General features: G+C 41.3%; 1 protein-coding gene across 1 annotated transcript; it reads right to left on the reverse strand.

Moving 5' to 3' along the window:
* Window positions 1-942: 942 nt before the first annotated feature.
* Window positions 943-25010, reverse strand: LOC6559524 (apoptosis-stimulating of p53 protein 2). Its single transcript, XM_032734611.1, has 9 exons — window positions 24814-25010; window positions 8645-9012; window positions 7133-7400; window positions 5806-6026; window positions 4732-4970; window positions 2698-4644; window positions 2417-2634; window positions 2053-2255; window positions 943-1984 (listed from the first exon to the last, which is right to left on the reverse strand). Exons 2-9 carry the CDS (start codon window positions 8825-8827, stop codon window positions 1940-1942), a joined length of 3324 nt encoding a protein of 1107 aa, XP_032590502.1. The 5' UTR covers window positions 8828-9012; window positions 24814-25010; the 3' UTR covers window positions 943-1939.

Here is a 25010-nt window from a genome sequence, read left to right on the forward strand (position 1 = left end):
ACATTCATTAAAATCTTATATTAGATCCGAAAAGGGGCGTACAAGGAGGACTGGTGAGTGGAACAATCAATTAAAATTAAATAAAGAAATTAAAATTGTTTATAATTGGTTTACACATGCGAATATTTTGGTATTTCGGCAATTCAAATTGTTCTCAAAAGTCAAGGCCAAATAAGAATTACGTAGCATATTATAAGGATGAACAATAAAATTAATTTGTCTTACTAGTCTCAGAAAATGTCGATAATTAATGCATATTTTTAGGGCGGGCAAAATGTGTGTGTCAATTGCTTTTCAGAAAAAGAGCTTCAACTAAATGTTTAGGGATTGTCAAAGGACACATTAGGATACATTAGAAAAGCTAGGATCGATCTCATCTGAACTACGTCCAAGGATTATGGGGTTATCTAAGAACCCAAACACTTGTAAAAATTTGACGTAGCCACCGAAAATGATTAAAAAAACCATCAAATCAGTGTTTCCTCAGAAACCTCACGGACGATTTGAATGTCCTTTAGCGAGTTGGTAGCCCTGATCCAGACAAAAATAATTTTGCCTCGGCTATGGCAAAGCTATCAGTTTTAGTTACGTCGGATTATTCAATTTTCCCCGTGTTTCTTTAATGCTTGGATACATTTTTTGAGTCCATTAATTCGTTTTTCCTGGGACAATATGTGACCTTCTGAGATCCTTAAGGATATGGGCGAGTCATGGCTTGCAAGCACTCGTGAAACCCCTTGTATTTTCAAGCTACAATAAACACCCAACTTGAAGTCTATTTTTGCATTTCCAATTTAATTTATTGTGGTTTGATTTGTATATTTTTTTTTTTTTTTTGTTAATGCTAGAAGTAGGTGGTAGGTGGTAGGCATTAGGCATTTATATATAATATATATAATATATATAAAGTATTATTTATTTCTAAACTAAATTTTATTGTATTAAGAATTGTAATTTGATAACGAAGCAGCTTTTTAGTCATACATAGGTAGTAAGTACTGTACATTATGCAATATTAACGATTATTAAATATTAAGTTTTTCTTCTTTTTTTTTCATTTCGCTTTATACAATACAAAAATCACATTCGATTTGTTTTTGTGTGTGTAAAATGTGTGTAAATTAATGCAATTATCGAATTAAATATATAATTTGTAGCAACTTACATTTTTGCTGGCAATTAACAGCTGGTTTTCCAACCACAAAGTACATAGCATATTGCATTGAATTTTAATCTAAAATTTCGTTTTCAATTTGCAACACTTTTCATTTATGCACAAAGTTGAAGCAATTTGTGGTGCGCTGTTGGGGCTGGATGTGGAATTAGGTTCAGTTTTGGGTGATGTGGGATGTGGGAAGTGGGATGTGTATTGCTTAAGTTATTAGTCTATGCCTTAATCTAGGGGTTGGTCTCGGGGCTTAAGTGAAATCCAATTTATTGTGGCAGGCTGCAAGGATGCCAGGATGCCAGGACACTAGCTAATTATGGCTAGTGCTGGCTAATGTCCCTCTGTGATAAATTGCTGGTGCCGCTGGCGCTTTAGCTGAAGTTGGCAAATGTTGCACATTTCAACATGGCTTGCCTCTCGTGCAACTAACAGACACACAATCATACACAACTTGCCGTATGTTGCGCCATATAGCAAGTGTGTATATATGTGTGTGTGTGCATATATAATAATATACATATATTTTATTGAGTGCGCCTGGTTTCCTTCATGTGGCTTTTTCGAACAAAACAAAAAGTGAACAGGAAAGAAAAACATGAGGCTGCCGTGATAAGTAATGCCAGCTCATAACTAAAATGCCCATTTGGTGCTGCAGTGTCGCTGCTGTCCGTGCACGTGCTCGGAATCCGCTGTTCAGATATACTTGGATATATAGCGCTTCTGCACAAGCCGCCCAGCCTTGCGCTTCAATATAGTAAAGCGTATTAACTGCTAATCGCCGAAATGTGGCGATTGCGGCGGCACGCGTGGATAGAGCTGAAGTCAGACGGAGAGGGGGAGAAATGATTAGCTGATAACTTTTACTGTGGCATGTGGCAACTTACTCCGAGTAGATTCCGTGGCACGTAGCCCTCGTCGCCGGTGGCATTGCGTGCCCACCACCACTCGTTCTCGGAGTCATCACCCTTGCGCAACACGATCAGTGGCTCGTTCACATGGAAGCTCAGCTCGTCGCTGTTCTGCGCCTCGTAGGAGAACACGGCATAGACGTCGCCATTGTGCAGAATACCCAGCTTCTCTTGTATGCCTGCAAATAAGAGATTCAACATCAGAATAGAGTTCCTCCTAAAAAGTAATCCTTTGTTGGTTTACTGAGCAATCAGACAGTTTAGCACTTGTAGTTTTTAATTAAAGTTTGATTCGTTGATTACATCTGTAAAATAACTGAGCTGTCATTTGTGTACTTACTGTACAGGTACTCGGAGCAGCCATCGAAGCCCTCCTCATCCTCCTCGCACTTCTCCGCGGGCGTCTCATGATCAGACAGCGTTGAGGCAAACAAACAGGCGCCGCTCTCCACAAGAAATTTGACCATATTGAGATTATTGCAGCTGGCGGCACAATGCAGCGGCGTCCAGCCATCCGAATCCTGGGCATTCACATCGCAGCCAAACTGTACAAGGAATCTGCAAGGGATTTGAGAAAGTAATGAAGAGAACCATTTCCATGGGCTCAGTTAAGCAACTCACTTGACTATGTCAAAGTGTCCGGCACAGATGGCATTATGCAGTGCTGTGATGCCTTCATCGTTGGCAGCACTGGGATTGGCCACCTGCATTGCCGTCTTCTTCACCAGCTCCAGTTCACCTTCCAGGCTGGCATCCAGAAGCAGTGCCAACGGATCAAAGCTCACTCGGCGTGCCAGCTTCGGTTTGCTTGCAGTGCGTTCCTTGAGATTGCTGCCACTGTTGCATTTGCTGTTGCTGTTGCTGTTGATGCTGGTGTTGTTGTTGTTGTTGTTTTCTGGTTGATTGCTGATGCGATCTGGCTCATCCACACTGGAGCCACTCTGTGAATTAGTGGTGGGCGAGTGCTGCGGTGAATCGTTTCTTGTCTCAGCTTGTTTCGGTGCCTCCGACTTGCGTGGCAACTGTTGCTGCTGTTGTTGCTGTTGCTGCTGTGGGCCAGGCTTGGAGAGGGAGACACTTGGCGTTGCCTTCAAACGCGGCGGCTGCTCAAAGATGGGCTGCTTGCGTATTGTCAGCGGTTTGGCCTTGATGGGCAAGTTGTCGTTGATGTTTAGCGATTGCAGGCCAAAAGTGGCCGTCGTTGAAGTTGCAACGGTTGTTGTTGCTGTTGCGCAGCTGCTGCTGCTGTTTTCGCTCTCTGTTGGCGACATTTTGCTCGGCTTGGGCGGCAGTGCGGGTCTCGGATCAGCAGCGTTGATCACATTGGGCGCCACACGATTCACTTTTGGGCTGTATGTTATCATTTTGGGTATGGCGCTGCCGCTGCTGCTGCTGTTGTTGCTGCTGCTGCTGTTGCTGTTGCTCATTGAAGTGGGCGCCACGCTGCTGATCGGCTTTCGTGGAGGCACTGCTACTTGTTGCTTGCTGACTGCCAAATTGGATACGGCAATGGCTACAGATTTGCTAACTGCCCCGAGTGGCATGCTGTGCACAGTTAGCTGCTGTTGCGTATTGCGCTCCGATAGCGTCTCGCTTGTCACCGCAATCTCATTCTTCTTCGCGGACTCCTGTGTGTCCTTGACGACCTGCTGGTTGAGCTTGTTGATGAGAGCCGTCGCAGAACTGCTGCTGCTGCTGCTGCTGGTGATGGATATGCATTTGGGTATTTTGCTGGCAGCTGCTGCGGGCGAGGTGGTTGCTATCGATGCTGTTGCTGCAGCTGTTGTTGCTGTTGTTGTAGTGGTTTCAGCAACAGTTGCCGCTGCCGCAGCTGCTGCTGCCGCTGCCGCTGCTGCTGCTGCTGCTGCAGCCGCTTCTCTGTCCCGCTTTTTGGGTCCCACCTCGGCATAAATGTGTGTGGTGCTATCCATGGCCTCTGTTTGCGCCTGCTTGCGCAGTTGCTCCGCATCCGATTTGGTTTTGGAGACAGGTGTTGTTGTCGTTGCCGTCGCCGCCGCCGCAGCAGCAGCAGCAGCAGCAGCTGCTGTGAGCAGCTTCTTGGCCAACTTGGACTCGTCGCTCTCGCTGCTACTTGCTGGCGTTGCATTGCTGCCACTGGGATAGTAACTCTGTCCTGGGGCCAGTTTCACGTGACTGCTGTGGCTCAGATCCTGGATGAGCTGATTCTGCTGATTGGTGTTGGCCGTTGCTGCCGCATGTTTCAGCATATTGCCCGCACTCAGATAGCTGGCCGTCGACGTTATCGTTGACTTCTGTGGCGTGTGTATGAAGGGCTCGACGGCGGCAACGTTGACGCCGCTGCTGCCGCGCACAATTGAACGTTCCGCGGCCCGTCCAGCGGCAGCAGCAGCAGCCGCCGCTGCCAGCTGATTGACCTGCTTCTGCAACAGTTGCTGCTTCAAGGCAGCGACGCCGCCATGTTTCGACAGGTTGGAGGCGGGCGGCGCGGACTTGCGTTGCTGCTGCTGCTGCTGCTGTTGTTGCTGGGCGGCAGCAGCTGTTGCTGCCAGCAACTGAGCTGATTGTACGTGCAACTGTTGCTGCTGTGCAGCTGATTGCTGTTGTTGATGTTGTTGCTGTTGCTGTTGCTGTTGCAGTTGTTGTTGTTGTTGCTGTTTTTGTTTTTGTTGCAGCTGCTGCTTTTGCTGATGCTGCTGCTGTTGTTGTTGCTGCTGCTGCTGTTGTTGCTGTTGCTGCTGCTGCTGCTGCTGCTGCTGTTGGTGGTGTGTGTTTGCCTGCTTCTTGCGCTGCAGACGTGTCTGCAATTCATAAATGCGCTGATCCACCGAACGCAGCTCCGCCTGCCGTTGCTGCAGTGCCTCGCGTTGCATGTGTAAGCGTGCATCTTGTTGCAAGGATAACTGATTGCGATACTAGAAGACACCATTAAAGAAATGTTGAGAGTAAATATTAATTACTCCGAAGAAACAGACCAAACAAACAAGTATCACGTACGCTTTTAATACCCAACGCAAGCATTTTTACAAATACTTCGGGCTTATTCTTGGCAAGTCTCTGACTTTTAAAGCTCCCACAGACGAGAGCTAAACGAATAACAAATACACAACAAAAATAACATTGCCTTAATTTAGATTGCCCGATTAAGACTCTCATAAAACTAAGCTAAGCTTAAAATTAAAACAAAAATAATAATAATTCCACACAATCTCACGTTAATAGAGTACGACTAGAACTCGGTGTTATAATCGGACTTATGGCAGGAATCCCTCCATTAGTTTGCAACACATTTATATATTGAGAAATTTACATGAATTCACGCATGAAAACAGCTAATTAAATTTTAAGCAGCTCTTCTTTGCCGAAACATTGCACACACATGCTTGAAGATGGCTTAATTGTTTTCACCCAGACCCAGGACAACCAAAGTATTCAAACTACCTTAAGCACTAAGGGCACTCGAAAGTATTTATAGCCATTCTCCAGTTGAACAAGCTGCTCGTGTTACACTGATTTAACACTATCAAATCACTTTCTCTTAAATGACATTAATTTCAATCTCACAATATTAAAGTATTTCACTTAGCGTCACCATTAAAGAACACGCCACACAAGCGATTTATGTGTACACTGAAAATGACTGCTATTAATTATTCCTACATTCTGCATTCATTCATTCTACAGACAATTTAGGTATTTTTTTCAGTTTTCAGTTTATTTTCAGTGCATAGTAGAAGACCTTTTACTTACCATTAATTCACGCCTCAGCTTCTCCAGTTCCCGTGATGCCTGCGGCGGCAACGCTTGAGTCGCGCCCGCTTGTCCCGTTGCGGCCAACAAATTGACCGGACATCGTCTGTCACGTCGCAGCTCCTCCAGTTGGCGGGTGAGCGCCTCCACCTTGGCCACCGCCAGGCTAAGCTCCTTCTCCTTTTCACTGAACAGAGCACGAATCGAGTCCAAGTCATTGCCTAAGCACAAAAGTTAAACGGATTAGCTGCCATAACTCAAGGATACGCCAAAACACCCACTGGCCCAATCCCAAACGAACCGCTAATGAAGTTAGCGCACTTGCCAGCTAATTGAAGGCGGTTGGACACAGGTTTTTTCTTTTAAGAGTCGCTGCTCAAATACACTTTTAAGTAAGAGAAAATCATAAGAGGAAAGTGCATAGTTTTTTTTTTCCAATAGTTTTGTGGTAGTAAAAAACTTGGACACATTCATGCCCAAAAAGAGATCCGGAAAGAACAGCAATTACTGATTTAGAGTCACCTTTAATTCGTTACAAACTTGTAGTATCCACGACAAGGGTATGGAAATGATGATGAAACCCTTTACTATTCTAATGTTTATCGGTTTTGCAGCTGCTCAAATGTTTATTTCACGTTGAACCCTTTTACATATTTGTACATCTGTTTTAAGCGTTGGCATATTTCTGTAAATTTGCTCATCAACACCAGTTGGCATTTCCGGCGACTGGTCACACATGCCGAAGGGCCAACTAAATGGTGGCCTGCTGCCTGAACTAATTATCATCTAACAAGACGCAAATGAAACCTCATTAACATAGCATCCTAGCCAGCAGGTTGAGATATGTAAGCGTATGTGTGTGTGTGTGTGTGTGTGTGTGTGTGTGCGTTGGCATAAATCGCCAATGCGGACACGAACAAGGACATCAACATGGATAACATCTTTGGCAGGCGAACTCAAGAGCCACCCACTGGCAATCATAAAGGACAACAAAGTGCCACACATACATAAATTAAAGTCACACAAACACAGACACAGACACACACGCACTAAGGTAGCGCCACTCAACACGATTTTAACACATGTTAATCCCGGGCAGCAGTCCCTGCTCTCTTGGGCACCCAAAAACACACACCACACACACACACACATACACACATACACACTCACACACACCAACACATAGTAAATGCGCTCGCCTTGCTGCATGCGGTGCTTAACTCAATTGGACTCATCTTCACTCTGTAGTTGGCCTGCACTTGTTAACCCCTCCCCTCCAACGCATCCAACCTTCGCCCACCTAAAGCCATACACATCCCATACTCACTCAGCGTTACATTGTAGGTCTTCTGCAGATCCACTTGACCCCGCAGCGCGCGTAAGCGTCGCAGTTTGGACTCCTGCGCCTCGACACGCTCCCTCAGTCGGCGCAGCCGTTCACCCTCGGCGCTGGCCACCGCACTGCGCACCTCCTGCGATTTGAGGAAGCGCAGCCGTTGTTCCTTTGTGGCCAGCAGCTGGTGCTGGCTGTCGATTTGCTGCTGCTGTCGCAGTGCCATCGCCCTCAGTTCGGCTGACGTCAGCCTGCTGGGCACCTGCATATATGAGAGGGACGAAAAAAAAGGAAGAACGATGTGTGTAAGTGGGTGGGATTACTGGATTATACTAAATATATATATATATATATATAAATATATATGGACATAGACTAGAGTAGGGTGTGAGTGTAAATGTGTGTGTGTACAGATCGTTAGAGATTCAGCTGTGAGATAAGCTGCTCCAAGGTGTCGTCGTCATCGCCATCGTCATCGTCATCCCAACAAACCCATGCCACCACTCAGTGGCGTCAATGGCGTCAAAGTGAAAATGAAATTTCCACAATTTATAAACGTTATCTGCAATCGTTACTTTCAACTCAACTCACGTCAGGACAAGGCGAGTCGACTCGACTCGACTCGACTCGAGTTGAGTCGAGTGGAGTCAAGTTGTCAACATCTTCTACTATTCCTGGTCGTGGTCGTGGTCACGGTCACGGCCCGTTGGCAGCCCGCCCCTCCGTTTGTTGCCATAAATCAAGTTATGTTTATGTGTGTGAAAAATGAAAGCTAATTTGCTACCTTTTTATTTGAGGCCTAGCGGAAAAGCCGTAAGCAACAACAACAAAATTTACAGCTCTGAATGACAAAAAGAAACGTTCGCATAAATAGATTAAAGTTCTTCCCATAGCGACCTGGGTCTGTGTGTCTGTCTATCTGTGTGCTGATTTGACGCTACTTAATCGTACACTGAGCAAAGTTTCCGATTTATTTCAATTATTGAATACTAAAGAAAAATAAAAGCTCTTGAAAATCGTGATAGTAAGTTATGTGTAAGTCTGGAGATCAAACCGGAACCGGAAGCGTTGGACGAAATTAACATATCGAATTTCAGAACCTCAGTCGAAATTTAATATTCCCCAATGCCTTAACTTGGATTCGGAATTAACCGATTAAAACTCACATAAAAATTTGATTTACTTTGATTCCCTCATCGAAATTACTTTCGATCCAATACACAACTCAAACGTGAGTTGAACAAGTGATTAATGTTCCATATTCTACGTTCATAATATGCCTAAAATATGTAATGCCTAAGACACTTTACCATATATAGCTTCTTGCGGCTTACTTGAGTGTATTATTTAAGTTGTCAGGTTTTAACTTTGAGGCGAGTTAACATAAAGCATAAGAATGGAAAATTATGAAATTATAGACAAATTTAATGGAAGGGAGAACATAATCGATGACTTGTGTTGCATTCAAATCGCGCAGTGTAATTGATGGTCTGCCGTTTTACTTACGTTCAGCTTGGGTTCGGATGTCACCACTCGTGTGGGACTATGGGAACCGGTGGCGCTCCCGCTGCCCCCGCTGCCGTTGCCCCCGCTGCTACGGTTGAGTGACGCTCTCGAGGCGGGCATCAGTGAGGCGGGCGGCATTTTGGGCAGATTGCCCGACACGGGCCGACACACGCAGGTTAGCATCGTCAATAAGGCTTAACTCTTTCGATTTATCTTTTTCAGTTATTGACTTTGATTTCGTTAGCGGCGATTTCGATTTTTAACGTTTTTCTCTTCTTTATTTTTTTTAAGCGTATTTTCGTTATTCACTTTTGTGGTGTTGATTTTGTTGAAGTTTACACTTGCATTACTTTAAAATGCAACGGCAACTGCAATATTTACATGTGTGGCATACGGCACGTGTTGTACGTTCTGAGACTTTTCGTTATTGCGACTATATATTTATTTAATTTATTTTGCAAGAACTGTTGTTGGTGGTGCAAGCTGCTGCTGCAGCAGCAAATTTGTTTTTATTCTTGCAGAAAATATAACGAACGTAGCCGTGACTTGAAAGTAAACTGCAGCCCATATACATCGCCAACCACGCCACTTTCGCAGAAGCAGCGCCTTTGCCCCTCAACGTTGTTGCACAGCCTGCAGCGAAACGCCCGCAGTCTGCGACCAGCTGCCTTCGCTGTGTACTCGTTAATGGATTTTCAATTCAGTTCCTGATTGAAAGCATACTTTGTGCACACAGTAGCTTTGTTGTGCGTGTGTGTGTTGAGTGTGTGGTGTGTATGTGGTGTGTGTGTGGTGTGTTTGTGTGTATAGTAGTAGTACTAGTGTTTGTCATGCGAGTATTGGTTGCCATTGGCAACGGGCAGCGTCAACAGACGTGACAACAACAGGCGCTCGCAGTCAACGCCTCACAGCACGACAACCATAACAATTAAGACTGCTCCGGAATTTGTAGGCTTGATATAAAGATATATATATATATATATATATATATATATATACCCAGTAAATATTGGTCACAGCAGCGGTCAATTAAACCAGCCCAAAAGTAAGCCGTGTCACAATTTGCAAATACTCAAAACAGAATACTCCGCTCAGCCTAAAGCATTGTAAAAAGTGTTGCTTTAAATTAAGGCCATCCCAATCAAGAGTCAATCAATTTATCAGCGAACATTTTGCAGCAATAAAGCTTGCCAGCGATGTTTATTTATATATATATTTATATATGTATATATATATTTATTATCAATCTAAAATACGTATTATGAAACACTGAAAAACTAGTTGTTTTCCTTCGTGAGTGCTTTAAATTTAGGTACGCCTAGTCCGACTCTATGAACAATTCAAGCAAAACTTAAAGTATTGTAATGATTATTAAACTAATGTAATTATATATGGTAAGCAAGCATCCATATTTAATTTGTGGCCCAATTTGCAAAGCTTTACAAAAGTTTCATTAAAAATACAAGCATTTAAAACTATTAAAATATTAATTAACCTAAAAGTATGCAGTATAAATTACAATATTGCATGCACTCCTTTTTCTCTCTCTCTTTCTCTCTCTCTTTCTCTCTCTCTGTCTCTTTCTCTCCACGTCTCTCTCTTTTTCTCTCTTTTAGTCGTTAGTTCCTGCAGCAACTAAAGGATACTCACCAATTCATAAGGCAGCCTGCATAAATTTAACAACACCCCAAACACTACTTGGAACTTCCGCTCTCACATTGTCTCTCTGTCGCTGTATTTTGTTTGTAACTGCTCTTTTGTTGCTGCTATGCTAAGTTTTAGCTCCGACTTCTATATAGGGCATATCTATAACAAGGGCAGTTAAGTTAACGGCACAGTTGCGTGTACATAATCACTCGCACTTGCACAAAGAGTGGGCCAAATACTGGTTAATGCAAGTCAAATAGTCAAGCGACGGTCCACTAAAAACGTAGCTTAACATAAAAAAAAATAATAGAATGGAAATGGAATGGATGTGAACACACACCCACACACACACACACACAAACAGACAGTCACACACACACATACACACACTCACATACACAGGGGGCAACTAAACACCGAGCAAACAACAAAATGTCGTCATGTGTTGTCGGCAAACGGAAACCAAATGCGACTGCGACCAACAATAGGAGCGGGTTAGGGTGTCCCCGCTTGGGCTGGGGTTGGAATGAGGGGTTTGGGGCTGTTATGGTTGCTGACTTCAATGTCTGCTGTTGCTGTTGACATTTCGGGGCTGCACAATTGGCTTTGGTCACACCAGCACATACACCAGCCGCATATTGATGGGTCGCACTCAATGCCAACAAAAACGAATACAGCATGTCAACCATTGAACGAGAGCGAGAGAGGGAGAGACTGAGGGGAAACTGATCAATGGCAGCAACCGAAATTGCATTTTATAAGGCATCTCGCAGGTAGCCCAAAAAGGCGCCTCAATTTATGGCGCTTTTATGTCTAATAAAAAGTCTAATACATCAATGTTCGCAGAGTGCAGCTACAAATCAACTCAAAAGCGCAGGGATCGAAAGGAGTCCTTCGATTTTGATTTTGTGCCAATTTGAGTGATTGATTCATGGCCAGAGCATTGCAGTCACATTTGATTGGAATTATGTACACAAGTTTCCCACAATTTCATCTGTCAACTAACATAATCCAATCGAGGACCTAAGTAAACCGAAAGTAAACTTTGATGACAGTTTTTTGTCGGTTGCAGAGAAAGAAAATATTTGGCTGCGCATATTTTCCAATTAACAAAGTTTGTCATAATAACTCGGTGGCATTTCGATCATGCAGCATGGAATGTGCCTCAAACATTCCTGCAGCCATTTATGTCTTGCCAAAGCTGGTGGAGCGGGGCGTGGTCGCCGCCGGGGGCTGACGGGTAAGTTAAGAAAAACTTTAGCCAAGGAATTTCAAACATTTTCGTTGGCGCAGTGCCACAAAAAAAAAAATATAAGCGAAAGTGTTCTTGTATAGTATGCCCAACGATAAGATACTCTGCCCACACCTCTTATAGGTGTACCTTACAGTTAATATAATCCAGTAAAAATCGCAGTTTTCGTTATTTTTAAGAATGTATATTTTAAAAATTAAAGGTTGTCTTTTTCTAAAAACTACGGCGCATTTTTTAAAAATAAAACAAAAATAAATCCAATTTTCAGGATATTGTTTTTAGTCATGTGTACATGGAATTCCTACATTAGCATTTATGTTACTTTTCTCATCCTTTAACATTATTATTTTAAGAATTCGTATGTGCAATGATTTAAAATAGACAGTTATAAATAAGGATTTTATATAAGGATTTTCCTAATAAGGATACTGTTCATTTCTTCAATATACAAATATTTTCTAATATTTACAAATACTTTTATTAAAAATAGAAAAGAGAATTTATATTTTTAAGATTTTTTTCTTCGTATATTTAGAAATTATTTCTAAAAGCAGAAGCACTTGTTTAGTTTTCAAGGCGATTTTCCAGTGAATTCTTTATTACTAGATCGTCGCGGTTGATTGCAATTTGGAATTTATATATAGTTTACTAGCAAAAGCTTATTATATCCTTTGCACATATGTTTAATGGGTACAGGGTATTAAAAAAACGCAACTATTTATGTTGCACAGTGTCGTAAGTGGCATTGGAATAATAAAGATGAGAGGGGGAACTAGACGGGTCAGGGGCGGAGTGGCTAGGGGGAGTGGCACAGCCAATATAATTGTACATTGAAAGACGTCCACTGCGCCGTTGTTTCTGCTGTCGTCATTGGCATTGTGTGGTTGTTGTAGTTGTAGTTGTTGCTGGTGCTTGAGCAACAAGCATTTTATTGATTTTAGCCCTTTTAGCAACACCCGCCAGCCAGGACTATGTAGTGTGTGTGTGTGAGAGGGAGAGAGAGACACAGGACAGGAGTAAATGGGAGGGGCGGGGCAGTGGGGCTCACTTCCAGACCCCGGGGCAGGCATCGCGTGCGCGCACGTTTATTGCTAATTTTTTTTGTTGTACTTTTGCCAGCGCATTTTTTGTCGTTTCTATCGTTTCCCGGTTTTTGCTTTTCCTTTGGCATATGCTTGCTGCAGGTATTAACTGTATTCTGTCATATTTAAATATTTGCCATGCAATTAAATAAGTTGAGTTTTATTTTTGTTTACACGTTGTATGTCTGTTTCTATGGCAGTCGAAATTTGACTACTTCTGAAGCTAATCGTTTTAGTGCTGCAAGGGACTTAAAGTTGAATCGATATGAAGTCAAGGATCGGAGTTTTTATAATCCAATGAAACTTAATGTGATTTTAAAGTTTTTGATTGAAAACTGTTTAATATTGAGTAGATAAAGCTGAAATCAAGGATTTGAGCTTCGATAATCCTATGAAACTGAATGTTATGTTAAAAGTTTTTGATTGAGAACTGATTGCTATTGAGAAGATAAAACCAATATAATATCAAATAGACTAGAATAGAAACTGGTTTTGTTCTCATTAAATGCTTAGAAATAATTTAGAGAATCTCGAGAACTAATATAAGGAAACGAAATCTATATAGTATTCGAAAGGATATTTTATTATACGAAATATCAAACTGAAATCAACATAGAGATAAAATGTTGTGATTAGGTCCCGAGCAGATAAAACTAATATATTTTTGTAATGACAAACTGGGGAGGTGTGGAATCCTTCTCCAATCTGGTGTTATTCACAGTAATTAATATTAAGAAACACAAGCTAAATAGTTTAAAAAAATCTAAACATTCATCTTTATCATTGGAAACATCGAACTAAAACCAGTAAATTTAATTTATTTAGTTCTTGAAAAGAGCATTCGAACGTCGTCTGCTGTTGTGTGTTGCTCATTCCACTTGAAATGTGGCGCTGTGAAGTTTTCAAAGTTGCTGATGCTGTTGCTGTTGCAGTCACGTTCCAGCTGCACACTTCGAAATCGATTACAAACCGGATATGCAGTGCGGAAGTGTGTTTTCATCAGCGAGCGAAGAGGTGGCAAACAGCAGGACAGCAGCAAGGAGCAAACAGCACTGAAGATAGCAGACACTCGATAGCAATCAGCTCACATTGGCTGAGGCGATTAGCAAGTTGCAGCTGGCCACGAAGTGAGCAGCACTAGTGTTGCAGGTGTGGCAGGGACGATGTTGGAATGAGGTTAGTATAATCATTCCCCTGGTGTTGCATTGTGTAGTTTTGCATGTCATCGAAGATCCAACATGGAGAACAGCCGCAACTTGTGCAATTTGTGTGCAACAATGCGAGTCGAATGCTGAGTGAATGTCAACTGCTGATGGTGGTGGTGGTGCTGCAGCAACATTGCGATACACGGATACACAGTTCACTTAGTTTGTGGGTCACACACACACACATACGCACACACACACACACACACATGCATACGTCAGTCAAACTTTCAATGCGTGCCCCTTCCCTTGGGCTGCTTCTTATCCTGTGCGAAAAATGGCTTGTTCCAAGTGGTTTCAGTTGTGAGTGGCTTTCGCTGTGCAAAAGTTTTGCACACGGGCGGGTTGATTGGGTGGTGCGCCAACTTGGACTTGGGACTTAAGTCGTCGCTCACCAAGCATTCCCTCATTTAAGGGCCAGTTTGAAATGCTCGATGTTTTGTTGATGTCTGCAGCATTGCTTGGGCACAGGTTGGGGCATAAAAGGGACTGGGGGAAGTAAACTGCGGCTGCGGTTTGCTCTACGGTTTAGGTTTCGGTTTCTGCTTGAGGTCTGAGTTTTTTAGGTTCAGTGTTCGTATTTATATTTAGGAACAGGACGTGTCGCAATTTCACTGAAGCTTCTGTCGGCGATTTTCATTGACGTTTCTTTCTTTTCTTTTTTTTTTTTTGCGCTTACTAAGTTTTTTTTTCATTTTCTTATTTTTTTTCTGGTGGTATTTTCGTTTCTTTTGGGTCAGCCGATTTCGTGCCAAACGCTTAACACTCCACAAAGTTGCGAGCTGAAGCAATTTTCCGCAAGAGTAATTAAAGCGCAGCGACTCTGGAATGGTTAAGAGGTCAGGCAGGCAGATGGTTAAGGGGGGTTTGGGGATGGCGGTAGGCTGGTGTTTGTTAACACGTGAACGGTGCCAGGTCAGCGCTTGTTTATAAGCGAATTAAAATGCCCCGACCTCAAGTACAATTGAATTTCAAACGGCAATTAAAACACCAAATGAAATTCCCTCTCTCTGTCTCTCTGTTTCTCTCTCTCTCTCGCTCTCGCTCTCGCTCTCTCGAGCTCTCTACTTCTCTCTCGCATTGTAGATTAATTACACTTCAGATGAGCTACAGCTCAATATAAATGATGATGATACGCTTTTCACTTCGACTTATTGATGGTTCAGTCTAAATGCAAGTCATGCGAACAGTAAAAAGAAAATAAACACGACTATATTGAAAACTTCTGGTTCTTCAATTATAACACTTCAAATAAGCTGTAGCAGAAGGAGTGGAACTTATTGACTAAACAACAACATTGAAACATTTTCAATTAATATTTTCTACATTTCTGGGAATGAATAAGATATAAATTCTAGAGAGCCCAGTAAAGTAAGCAAATATAAATATATAATTATAGAAGTAAAATTATAAAAATAATTGGTATATTTGGTGGAATGAATGTCTAAGCTACAACCTAAACTATATTCAATAAATGATTTTTGTAACATATTTATACATTTGTTTTAGTAATCTCTTTAATCTGATAGTATAGCATATGTTGCTCTGAAACATTCATACGAATTTTCAGTAACAAATCAATTTTTAACTGCCCGTTTGCCCATCAGGGATAATGAATAACAAATTAAAAAAAAAAAAGTATATTTATGAATGCAGATTAGTTTTGCAAACGATTGGCGTTAATTAAGTGAGTCGGCATATTTTTTGCCGACTTTATTTGTCAATTAAATTGTTCAGCGATTTTTAATTATTTATTCGCAAATTTAATTTTGTGCTCTTTTGCAATTGCCGGCAATCTTACCGAGTTCTCGTTATTTGTTGGCTAAATAATTGACCCAAATATAATAATCAAAATAAAATATTCGTTGAGAGCAATTTGATTGAATGCGAACACGAAACTGCGCATTCTGTTGTTGTTGTTGCTGTTGCATGTGGCGTATGCGCATTAAAAATTAATGTGTCTGGTTTTTATTTTCGTCGGACACTGATTATGTAAACAAGTCCAAAAAAAAAGCAAAATAATAAAAACTAAACAGACAGAAAAAAAATCAAGTTGAAAACAAGGCCGAAAATGGGCTCTCAACAATGACAGACAATTATTCAAACGTGAAAAGTTGAATATATAAGTTGGTGGCTTCATTCTTTCTTTTTGCACTGATTGCTGACAAATAATAGTTCCAATTTCAGACAAAAGTGCGCAATATTAGCCTGCATATTTGAGTTGCTAACTTCACTGATTGCGACCGCTCCGAGCGCCCCCCTTTCCTACCATTCTCGTCGTCAGCTGTGCTGGTTTCAGCCAAATGACTGTTCAAACTTTTTGCAGTTGTAATTATTATAAATAAATGAAGAGCAATTTGGTAAACAGACACGGCCGTTTGGGAGTCTTGTTGTTGCTTCTGTTGTTTTTGTTGCTGTTGTTGTCGTTGTTGCTGCTGCTGAAAGTGGATAGAGGCTGGAGGTCCTTGGCCTGCAGGTTATTGCCTTGGCAAGTCCTTCAGCACTGGCTGCCTTGTGTAAGTCCGCCTCTCCGACTGACTGTCCATTTTTTAAGCACCCTGTGGCCATTAGTTGTTTAAACATGGTGTGTAAAAAATGACTATTTCATTATTAAGTGTATACCCTTTGTTGGCTGACTGATAGACTACAGTTGTTAATTACTATATGAACTTAAAATCACACATTCGATTTCGATATTAGTATTAATAATATTTGGATAAATATCAATAAAATTGCAGTCACATATAAAATACTAAAAGGCAAAGTTCTCACTTAATAATCAAAACAATCAAAGCGAGATGTTTTAACAGAAGTTAAACATATATTAACATTTAACCCTTTCAGCACCGAATGAATTTTGGTTGTCTTAAATTGTATTTAAAGTCGTATTATTTTTAGCATAACTACAAGCAAACAATGCAAAAAAAAATATATATATATATTTCAGATACTTTGACCTGCTTATTGAAATCATAAATTAAATTTTCCATGAGCAAAACAAATTTCACAGGCAATATCCTTTAAAGTTCTGAGCAACCCGAAAGATAATACAAAATTAAATGAAGGTTAACAGTCATCAAAGAGAACCCAATTAAGATCTTTTACCATATGTCAGATACATATATATATACATCAATTTTTTTAAACTGTGAAAATCAGAATACCCTTTTCCTTTTTCCATAGTTGATAAGTACAAAACATCTGCAAGTCGAACAATCCCATCTCTAGAATATTTTTATTAATTATTTACTTGACAAAAGCACTAAACAAACTGAGATCTTTAGATTTTAAACTTGTTTCTAACTGGTAAATGCAGAGCATATTCAAGTCAAGCATTATCAACTCGAGCATTTCTGGTTTATTATTAACTTGGCAAACGCCCACATTTAAGCAGTTGTTCATTTGTGCAGAGAGAGCCGAGTATGAAGAACTAAACCCGCCCCGAATCAGCATGAAATGAATTAAAATTAGAACAGTGCCTCAGACCACATGGGCTACAAATGTGACAGCTCTTGCTCTCTATCTCTCTCACTCTCTCTCTCTCTCTCTCTCTCTGTGTTTCACTTGGTGTCTCTGTCTCCATATGACAATTATTTAAATGTCCAGTCCTCGTTGTGATATCTTTGTACGTGTCCCATTGCTTGGGTCGATAGCAAATGGTAATTTTTCCATAGACTATAGTGTATAATAAATGCCCTTAGGGTAATTTAAGGCCACATAATTTATACGAAAAGCTTTTAAATGTACAGCTTTAAAATACAATGTATATATACATATATATATATATATATATATATATACATAAATGCGTAATGCATATTTGTGGTTATTATGTCTGTCTGAGTAAGACAGTAAAGATATGCTAATATAAATCACAGCTTTGGGCATTTCACAACTGCCACATTATTTGACAACTGAAAAATTCTTATCGCAACTCGAGTTTGAATTGCACTCTGATGAGATTGCATCGAATTAGCCAGTTCCGCAATTCGTTTTGGCCAGCAACTACTAGCAAATATTTCCGCATTGCTGCATTCGAAAAGAGATAATAAAAGTTGACCAAAACGCAATTTTTGGTATTTTGAATGCAATCTTCTATTCTAATTTGTATTTCTATTCGGATATATATTTATACTTCTATTTGTGTGTTCCGTTTGTATTACAATGACCATTGTCGGTTGTCATTGTTTCGGACAGTTTGTGCCGGACAGTGCACATTCAAGGACTTATGCAAAATAATTGTAATGGTAAAACACAAAACAGAAATGTCTGGCACCATAATGGAGACAAGAGCCATTTGAGTATGCTCCTTAAGTGCTGTCTGCACCAGCCATTAACTTAACCTTGACTGACTGACACTTTAGTCGGCCAACAGACAACAACTATCAATTTATGGTGCCATTGAAGTTAGATGCATTCAAATTCATAGCTTTATTTACGACCAAGTCAAATGCTAATTATGCACTTGGCTACAATCTGTACGGTGCCAGCCAATCCTTATGTAATGTTTGAGCCATTAAACGAACAATCAAATCCCTCTTTCCACATTGCTCAACTACGAGATGCTCTTTAAAGCTACAAGGGTGCAGTTGAAGGGTATTTAGTTTCTAAAATAATAAACAACTGTATGCTTCATGAATGAGGAACAAGCAAAGAGAATTTAATAGAACAGAAAAATAATTATATTTAATCCTCTTTGGCTAACTACTTAAATAAATTGTTGCTGATCTTGAGGTCAAAGTCAGTGTTTAAATTGACTTCTCTGTAGCAGCAAGAGTAATAGATATATTGCTCTGCTACGAAATTTAGCAGAACAATAGCAGGATGAATAGTACAAAACTGAAATGAATGCTCCTCAAAAGCATACATAAAATCCATCGGAATAGTTTTAGCAGCTTAGGTAGCAGCTCCGCTCTCGTTCTTTCTACTATTCCTAAAATAAACAATTGGGTTTGCTCTTGCTACTGCTAATGCTCTTGCAGATTTCAGAGATCAGTGCGAAATAGCATTAATTTAATTTCTGCTATTGACTCCAGATACCACTCTGGAAGATTGCCTGGCAATATGCAGTCTAAGACTCTCTCAGCCATGGAGTTGCATTATTAATACTTAAATGAGGCTTGATCAATAATTATGACTCATTTACAAGGAGTAGGCACAATAGCCATAGGGGATCGCCGTGCACAGTCTATACTTCTATAATAATAATAAATTATGACTCTGCAAATGCTGTGTTAAAGTTTGTAGCAGTAGCAAATGCCAAACAAAAAGCTTCAATTTCAATTTCGAATCAATTTAATTCGCTTCATAGAAAAGAGTTAAGTTCGCTTGCGAAGTTAACAGACTCCTTATAAAGTTTAATAATGCGACTTGACATGGAACCCATAGAAACCTAAAGATCTTTAGATTGTTTCAGAGTTTCTTCCTGGGCTTATCTGATTTGAAGTTAGGCTATAAATGTGTATAATGATTCAATTGTCAAACTTTCTATAATCTTAACCTACAATCAGTGTTAATAGTAAAAGCTTAAGTGCCGCTTCATGATGTCGCAACCTGTGAATTATGTGAATGTCGATTAAATGTGTTAAACGTTTGCTTAAGAACTTTAATGGCTTTCGATTGGTTGCTAATACAACTAATGTGTAACCCATTGAAAAGTTTGGTGTGCACAACGCTTTGCAGCACAAACACATCGACTTAATATACCCATTTCAATGGTTTGGGCTGAGTGTGTTTGTGTGTGTGTGTGTGTGTGTATGCAGGATACATTTAGAGCAAGTGAACAACCACAACAACAGCTCAAATGTTTAGCCTGCCGCTTGATTAAAACAACATTTAAGCAACAATCCAAAGAACAATGAACAGAACAAACCCAAAGCCAAGCAAACAGCTGCAGGGCAACTGAAAAGGAACAGAACGAGGCAGATTGCAAACGAGTACGAGAGTAGAGATTGAGAAGGAGTTCATTGATGGGATCGGCAGGAGAGGGAGGGAGGAGAAGGAGGTGTTTTATAGTGTACGAATCCACACGGATTCATTCAATGGACCACCCACTTGCAAACATCAATTGAACTCTTTTGTGCAGCTTCAGGCAATAACCATAACAATAACAACAAGAATAACAGCAACAAATAACAACAACAGCAGCTACAAATAACAACAGCAGCAGCAACAACAGTAAGATGAACGAGTACAAGTTGCGACTGGCAACGGCATTTATTCTATGTAATTTGAAATCAATCAATATCACGCATACGCCATGTCTGCTTACAAAGTCATACGCACACACACACACACACATACCCCCTTCCCTTCACCTACTCACTGTCTTAGCGTTTGTCTCTGTCTTTCTTGTGCTTAGTGCCTATTTAATTAAGTTAATGTTGTTAAATCTGCTTAAGCAAATATTTCCAGCTGCCCTGTTGAGGCCATTCAACACACAATGCAAAGAGATAAAATGCTGGCCTCCAAGCCCGTTTCCACAGCTCTCTACGCCTCCCCCTCCGCGTCCACCTCTCCATCTCCCTCTCTCTCACTCTCTCTCTCTCTCTCTCTCTTTCTCTCTGGCACCCTGCTCCCAGAAGTAAAGCAAGTCAAAAGGCTCACACAAAAGGCATTCATTACATAGACAACAACAGTGAGGCAAGCGCAAAAACTTTTTTCCATCGACGACGACAGATTTGCGACATAAAACTGAAGCAGCAGCAGCAGAAGCAGCAGCAGCAGGAGCAGCAGATGAACCCGATGCCGAAGCCCTAGATGGAGCTGTAGATGAAGCTGAAGCTGGTCGCTGGCCAGTGGCCACTGGTAGCTGGGAGCTGTTAGCTGGTAGTTCAAGCCAGGAGTCATTAATATTAAGTAATCGTGAAGGATGCTCTCTGGTGTGTAATACGTTGGGTGTGTATTCGGATTCAGGCTAACTGGCGCTAACCTGTGCACTGAAGTTCATGAACCCGTCCGCAGCCGGTCGCCCAAGTTGCCAAGATACCAAGTTGCCCAATGCCAAGTGACCATGAACATTGCCAAGTGACCATGAGTGACCAAAAGTTGTCTGTCCACTGGTCGTAAATTCACTTGGCACACTCAACGCACACACTCAGCCCACACTCACACACACTCAGCCCACACTCACACACACTCAACACACCCAACACTCACAGCACTAACACAACCACACAAGAAAAACAGTTATGAAGCGAGCATTTCGCCCCACTTGGAACGGAATGCCTCACAATGGACAGATTAGTGAAGTGCTAAGAGTTCAAATGTGTTTGGGACCCCAATATATACATATACATATACATATATACAGACCCAAAACTAACGGTAGCTGCTCCAAAGAGCAGATCAGACTGCTAATGCGCTGAGCGTATTGTAATTGGGACTTCTTAAGTGCGTAAGAGGTGATTGTGTGTGTGTGTATGTGTGATGTGTGTGTGTGTGAGTGTTGGGTGTTCAGTGTCAACAACAACAGTCGATTATTATGTAATCAATGGCAACCCTGATCGGAATTGGTAATCGGTAACCTTTGTTAATGTGAGCCTCAAGAATTTGAGTAAAGGACATGATTTGTTTTTATTTCAATATAACAACTATTAAAAGCATTGAGCTTAACATAGAATTGAGATTTAATAATAAAATAAACTCACTCCAAACTGATTTGATTTTCAATAAAAATCGATAGGTCTGAAATCACACTCGATTAAAGCTTCAAATCAGAAATTCAATTTGGCATATGGAAAGTTCCTAATCGATAATATAAACATAGGCTGTAAGACCAAATCAAATAAAATAAAAGCTGTATAGACGTACTATCGATACTATGAATCAGATTTTTTTGAGACAGTTCTTCGAAAAGTGAATAATCGATTTCGATAACAAAGGAAGACTAAAAATCAAATCCAATCCATAATTTCAATTACATTTGTCGATAATTTAAAATGAACATGAATAACCTAGTTTGAAATTTGACAAATCCATTTCGATAACAATAAGCTGTAATACTAATGAACTGCAGCCTCGTAGGTACAAAGGCCTACTAAATGTGTAATTAACTGGCTACCTTGAAACTTTTTTCATTACGAGACTTTTTGGGACGGGCTGCCCAAGCAAACTGGAAACTGGAAAATGGTTAAAATTTATGAGCCAAAGATACGAGAATATTGTGCACATATATATGCGTAGATAGGTTTTCCTTTTGCTACCAGCTACTTGGGCCGTATTCGAAAGTACAAAAACCAGACAGCGAGAGCAAGCAAGAAAGAGAGAAAAGGAGAGAGAGAGAGAGTGTGAAGAGAGGGGGAGGGAGAGGGAGAGAGGAGAGCGCATGTGAATGTTGTGGAGTGTCATTTAACGTAATTTCAGACAGCTGTTTGTGTTTTTTTAATTTAAGTTAACTTGGCTTAACCGAGAAAATTCAAATGAAATGAACAACGTGTCCACTTGGCCACTTTTCTGGGCGGATGCTGAAAGTTGAGAGCTGGCATTCCTTCAGTTTTGAGTCCGAAAATTGCACATTAAGCTTAATTAAGAAATTCATTGGCGTGTCCAGAATGTGGATGTGATGTACGGCTGCTAATGGCCAACACTTAAAGTTGGCAAAAAAAAGTTGTATGTTGTTAACTGCAAACTGTAAACTGTAAACTGTAAACTGTAAACTGTAATTCGCCAAAGTACAACAAATTGTAAAAAGTGAATGGAATGGAATGGAACTAGAGAGAGAAAGAGATAGCTGGAGAGAGAGAGAGAAAAGTAGAAAGAGACAGAGAGAGAGAGAGAGAGAGAGAGAGAGAGATACGTAGGGAGAGCGAACGAGAATATGGCAACAATTTTGTAAATAGTTTGCCTACTTTTGATTGCTTGCGGTGCCCCGTTGCCGCCTGCTCTTGCAACAGCAGCAAGAGACAACAAATGCACAAATGTAAATAGAATTGCGGCAGCTTTGGAGCTTAACTTGAAGCTACCTGCTGGACTTGCCCAGTGGCCCAATTGGACACGAACGTGGCACACTTAACAAATTAAAATGCCGCAACTTTTGCAATGTGGCGCCACATGGCGCCGAAGCAAAAATGCATAGTTATTATGACATTTAAAACAACAAACTACAACTCAGTTGACAAATATGTCTTAGACATTTTGGCATGTGACAACGAAAGTTTAAAAGATATGATACCGGATAATAAACTCATAATTTATACCATCAACTCTTTTTTGTGAAGGAAATTTTCTGTTATCTTAATCGATTCAGTTTATTTTCAGCTAGTTTCTGCTAGGCAACATTGCAGTTCGTTGAATTTTTAATCTGTTTATCTTGAGAACTTTTCATAAATGACTTTACTGGCAACAAAAGTGTGTGTGTGTGGGTGTCTGTTTTCCTCATGGTTCCTCATGGTGCATTCGCACACTGAGGCAGTCAAGTGAGCGTGAAAAGCAGACGCTGCAAATGACCAAGGTTGTGGTGATCAGGTGAAGTGCGTAGTTGCTCCAGCCTGCGCCTTGCAACTTATGTGACTTTCAAGCAAAATGTCTACAAACAAAAAAAAAACATAATTTATGCAGTTGCAGCTGACAGGAGGTTGGGGCGGTGGAGGTTGGGGGTATGAGAAAGGAGAAAGAAAGGATTAGGTCAGCGCATGACCTTATCGCAGCTTCCTGCACAGCAATAAACAAAGGCGAGCAAGCAGCTAAAAGTCTAAGCTCAGCCTTGCTAACCCCCATTTGATTTGTTTGTCTATGCAATGCAAGCCAAAAGTTGCTGGCCAGGTTTTGTTTGGGTGGGTAAGTGGGCAGGGCTGTGCTGTACACTAAATAAGTGCGTTGGGCGGTTTGGGTGTCGTCTGTGGCGAGTGAAGCTGCAATTGAAAATTGTGCTCATTAAGCCATAATTCAGGCCAAACGCGGGGGGAGTGGGCGTTGTGGTGGTCGGGCTTTGGGGATCGGGGATTGGGGGTGTTGCACGGTTTTGCTTTTCTATGATTGCACCGAGAGAGAGAGTGCTCGCGACACTTGAAAAGCAAGCAAGAAATCTGCGCAAATTGCAGCCTATAGGCAGTTGATTTTTAGGGGTGAGTGGGTTGGCTGACGACGTGTTACAATATTGATTTAAATGTCATAAACACCCAAAAGTAGCACGTACATAAACGCACACACACACACGCACACACCCAGAGGCACAGAGGCACACACGGCAAGTGGAACATCCGAAAGATACTTTGAATGTTTTTAGAGATACACGAAGCGGAAGCCAAGTCAAGAAGGCGAAGAAAAACAAACAGGCCGGCACGTTGTCAACAAGGTGTGCACCCGTCTCTGTATGTGTGCATGTGTGTATGTGTGTGTGTGTGTGTGTGGGTGTGTGTCACACTAATGTGTGTAATATGCCACACACGTAGCCAACTATTAACTAAAATGGAGCGAGACACAAATGACAGCAAACATTTTGTGGGCTGACCAAAAAACCGTAAATGAAACTGAAACTGAAACTGAGCCGGAGTCTGAGACGGAGACACCGACTGAGTCCAGACGGGATCGTAAATATCAGCAAAAAGAAGAAGCAGAGCAACAGTCGGAAAAAAACACCAAAAAAAAAAAGAAAAATAACAGCAGGCAACAACTGAGCTTCCTTGTCATTTGTAACAGATGCGGGTGCCCAGCCACACAATTGACTCCACACTCCGCCATCATCGGGCATTGGGGCAAGGGGAACAATGGGGGCTTGCGGCGAGGGGGGGGAGGGAGTTCAGTGCCTGTGGTAATTGGGCGCCACGCACAGCAAAATGCTGTGATATTACTCAGATATGTGCACATCTATATACAAATATATATATAGTATATATATACTGATTGTAGAAGGCCTGCTGGCAGTCGCTTTGTCACTCGCTCGCGCCCCCAAAATCAAAAAAGAAAACACAGCCCAGCACCCTGCTACCGCCGGCTTTTCGCATTCCTCGCCGTAATTGCGAGCAAAGATAAGCGCTTTATTACCGATTCACTGGCTTTTATCGCATTTTAATAACTCACAAAATGCGGCCACGAATTTCACGACACGCTGCGTTTCCGTTACGTTTCGCGTGCCGTTACGTTGCTGTTACGTTACGTTCCCGATACGTCGTTGGCTTGCGTACAGCGCTGCGTACCGCGTTGTGTGTAGTGTCGTCGGCGCCAAACAATGCACAACTGAA

This window comes from Drosophila grimshawi, unplaced genomic scaffold (assembly GCF_018153295.1).
Source record: "Drosophila grimshawi isolate 15287-2541.00 unplaced genomic scaffold, ASM1815329v1 contig_1369, whole genome shotgun sequence".
NCBI lineage: Eukaryota > Metazoa > Arthropoda > Insecta > Diptera > Drosophilidae > Drosophila > Drosophila grimshawi.

Excerpts from the sequence above, each read along its gene's own strand:
- LOC6559524 (XM_032734611.1), bottom strand. The coding sequence starts at position 8,827 with ATGCTAACCTGCGTGTGTCGGCCCGTGTCGGGCAATCTGCCCAAAATG. Across the intron at positions 4,971-5,805 it reads AGCTGAGGCGTGAATTAATG|TATCGCAATCAGTTATCCTT; the intron begins GTAAGTAAAAGG and ends GGTGTCTTCTAG. Across the intron at positions 2,635-2,697 it reads GGACACTTTGACATAGTCAA|ATTCCTTGTACAGTTTGGCT; the intron begins GTGAGTTGCTTA and ends AATCCCTTGCAG.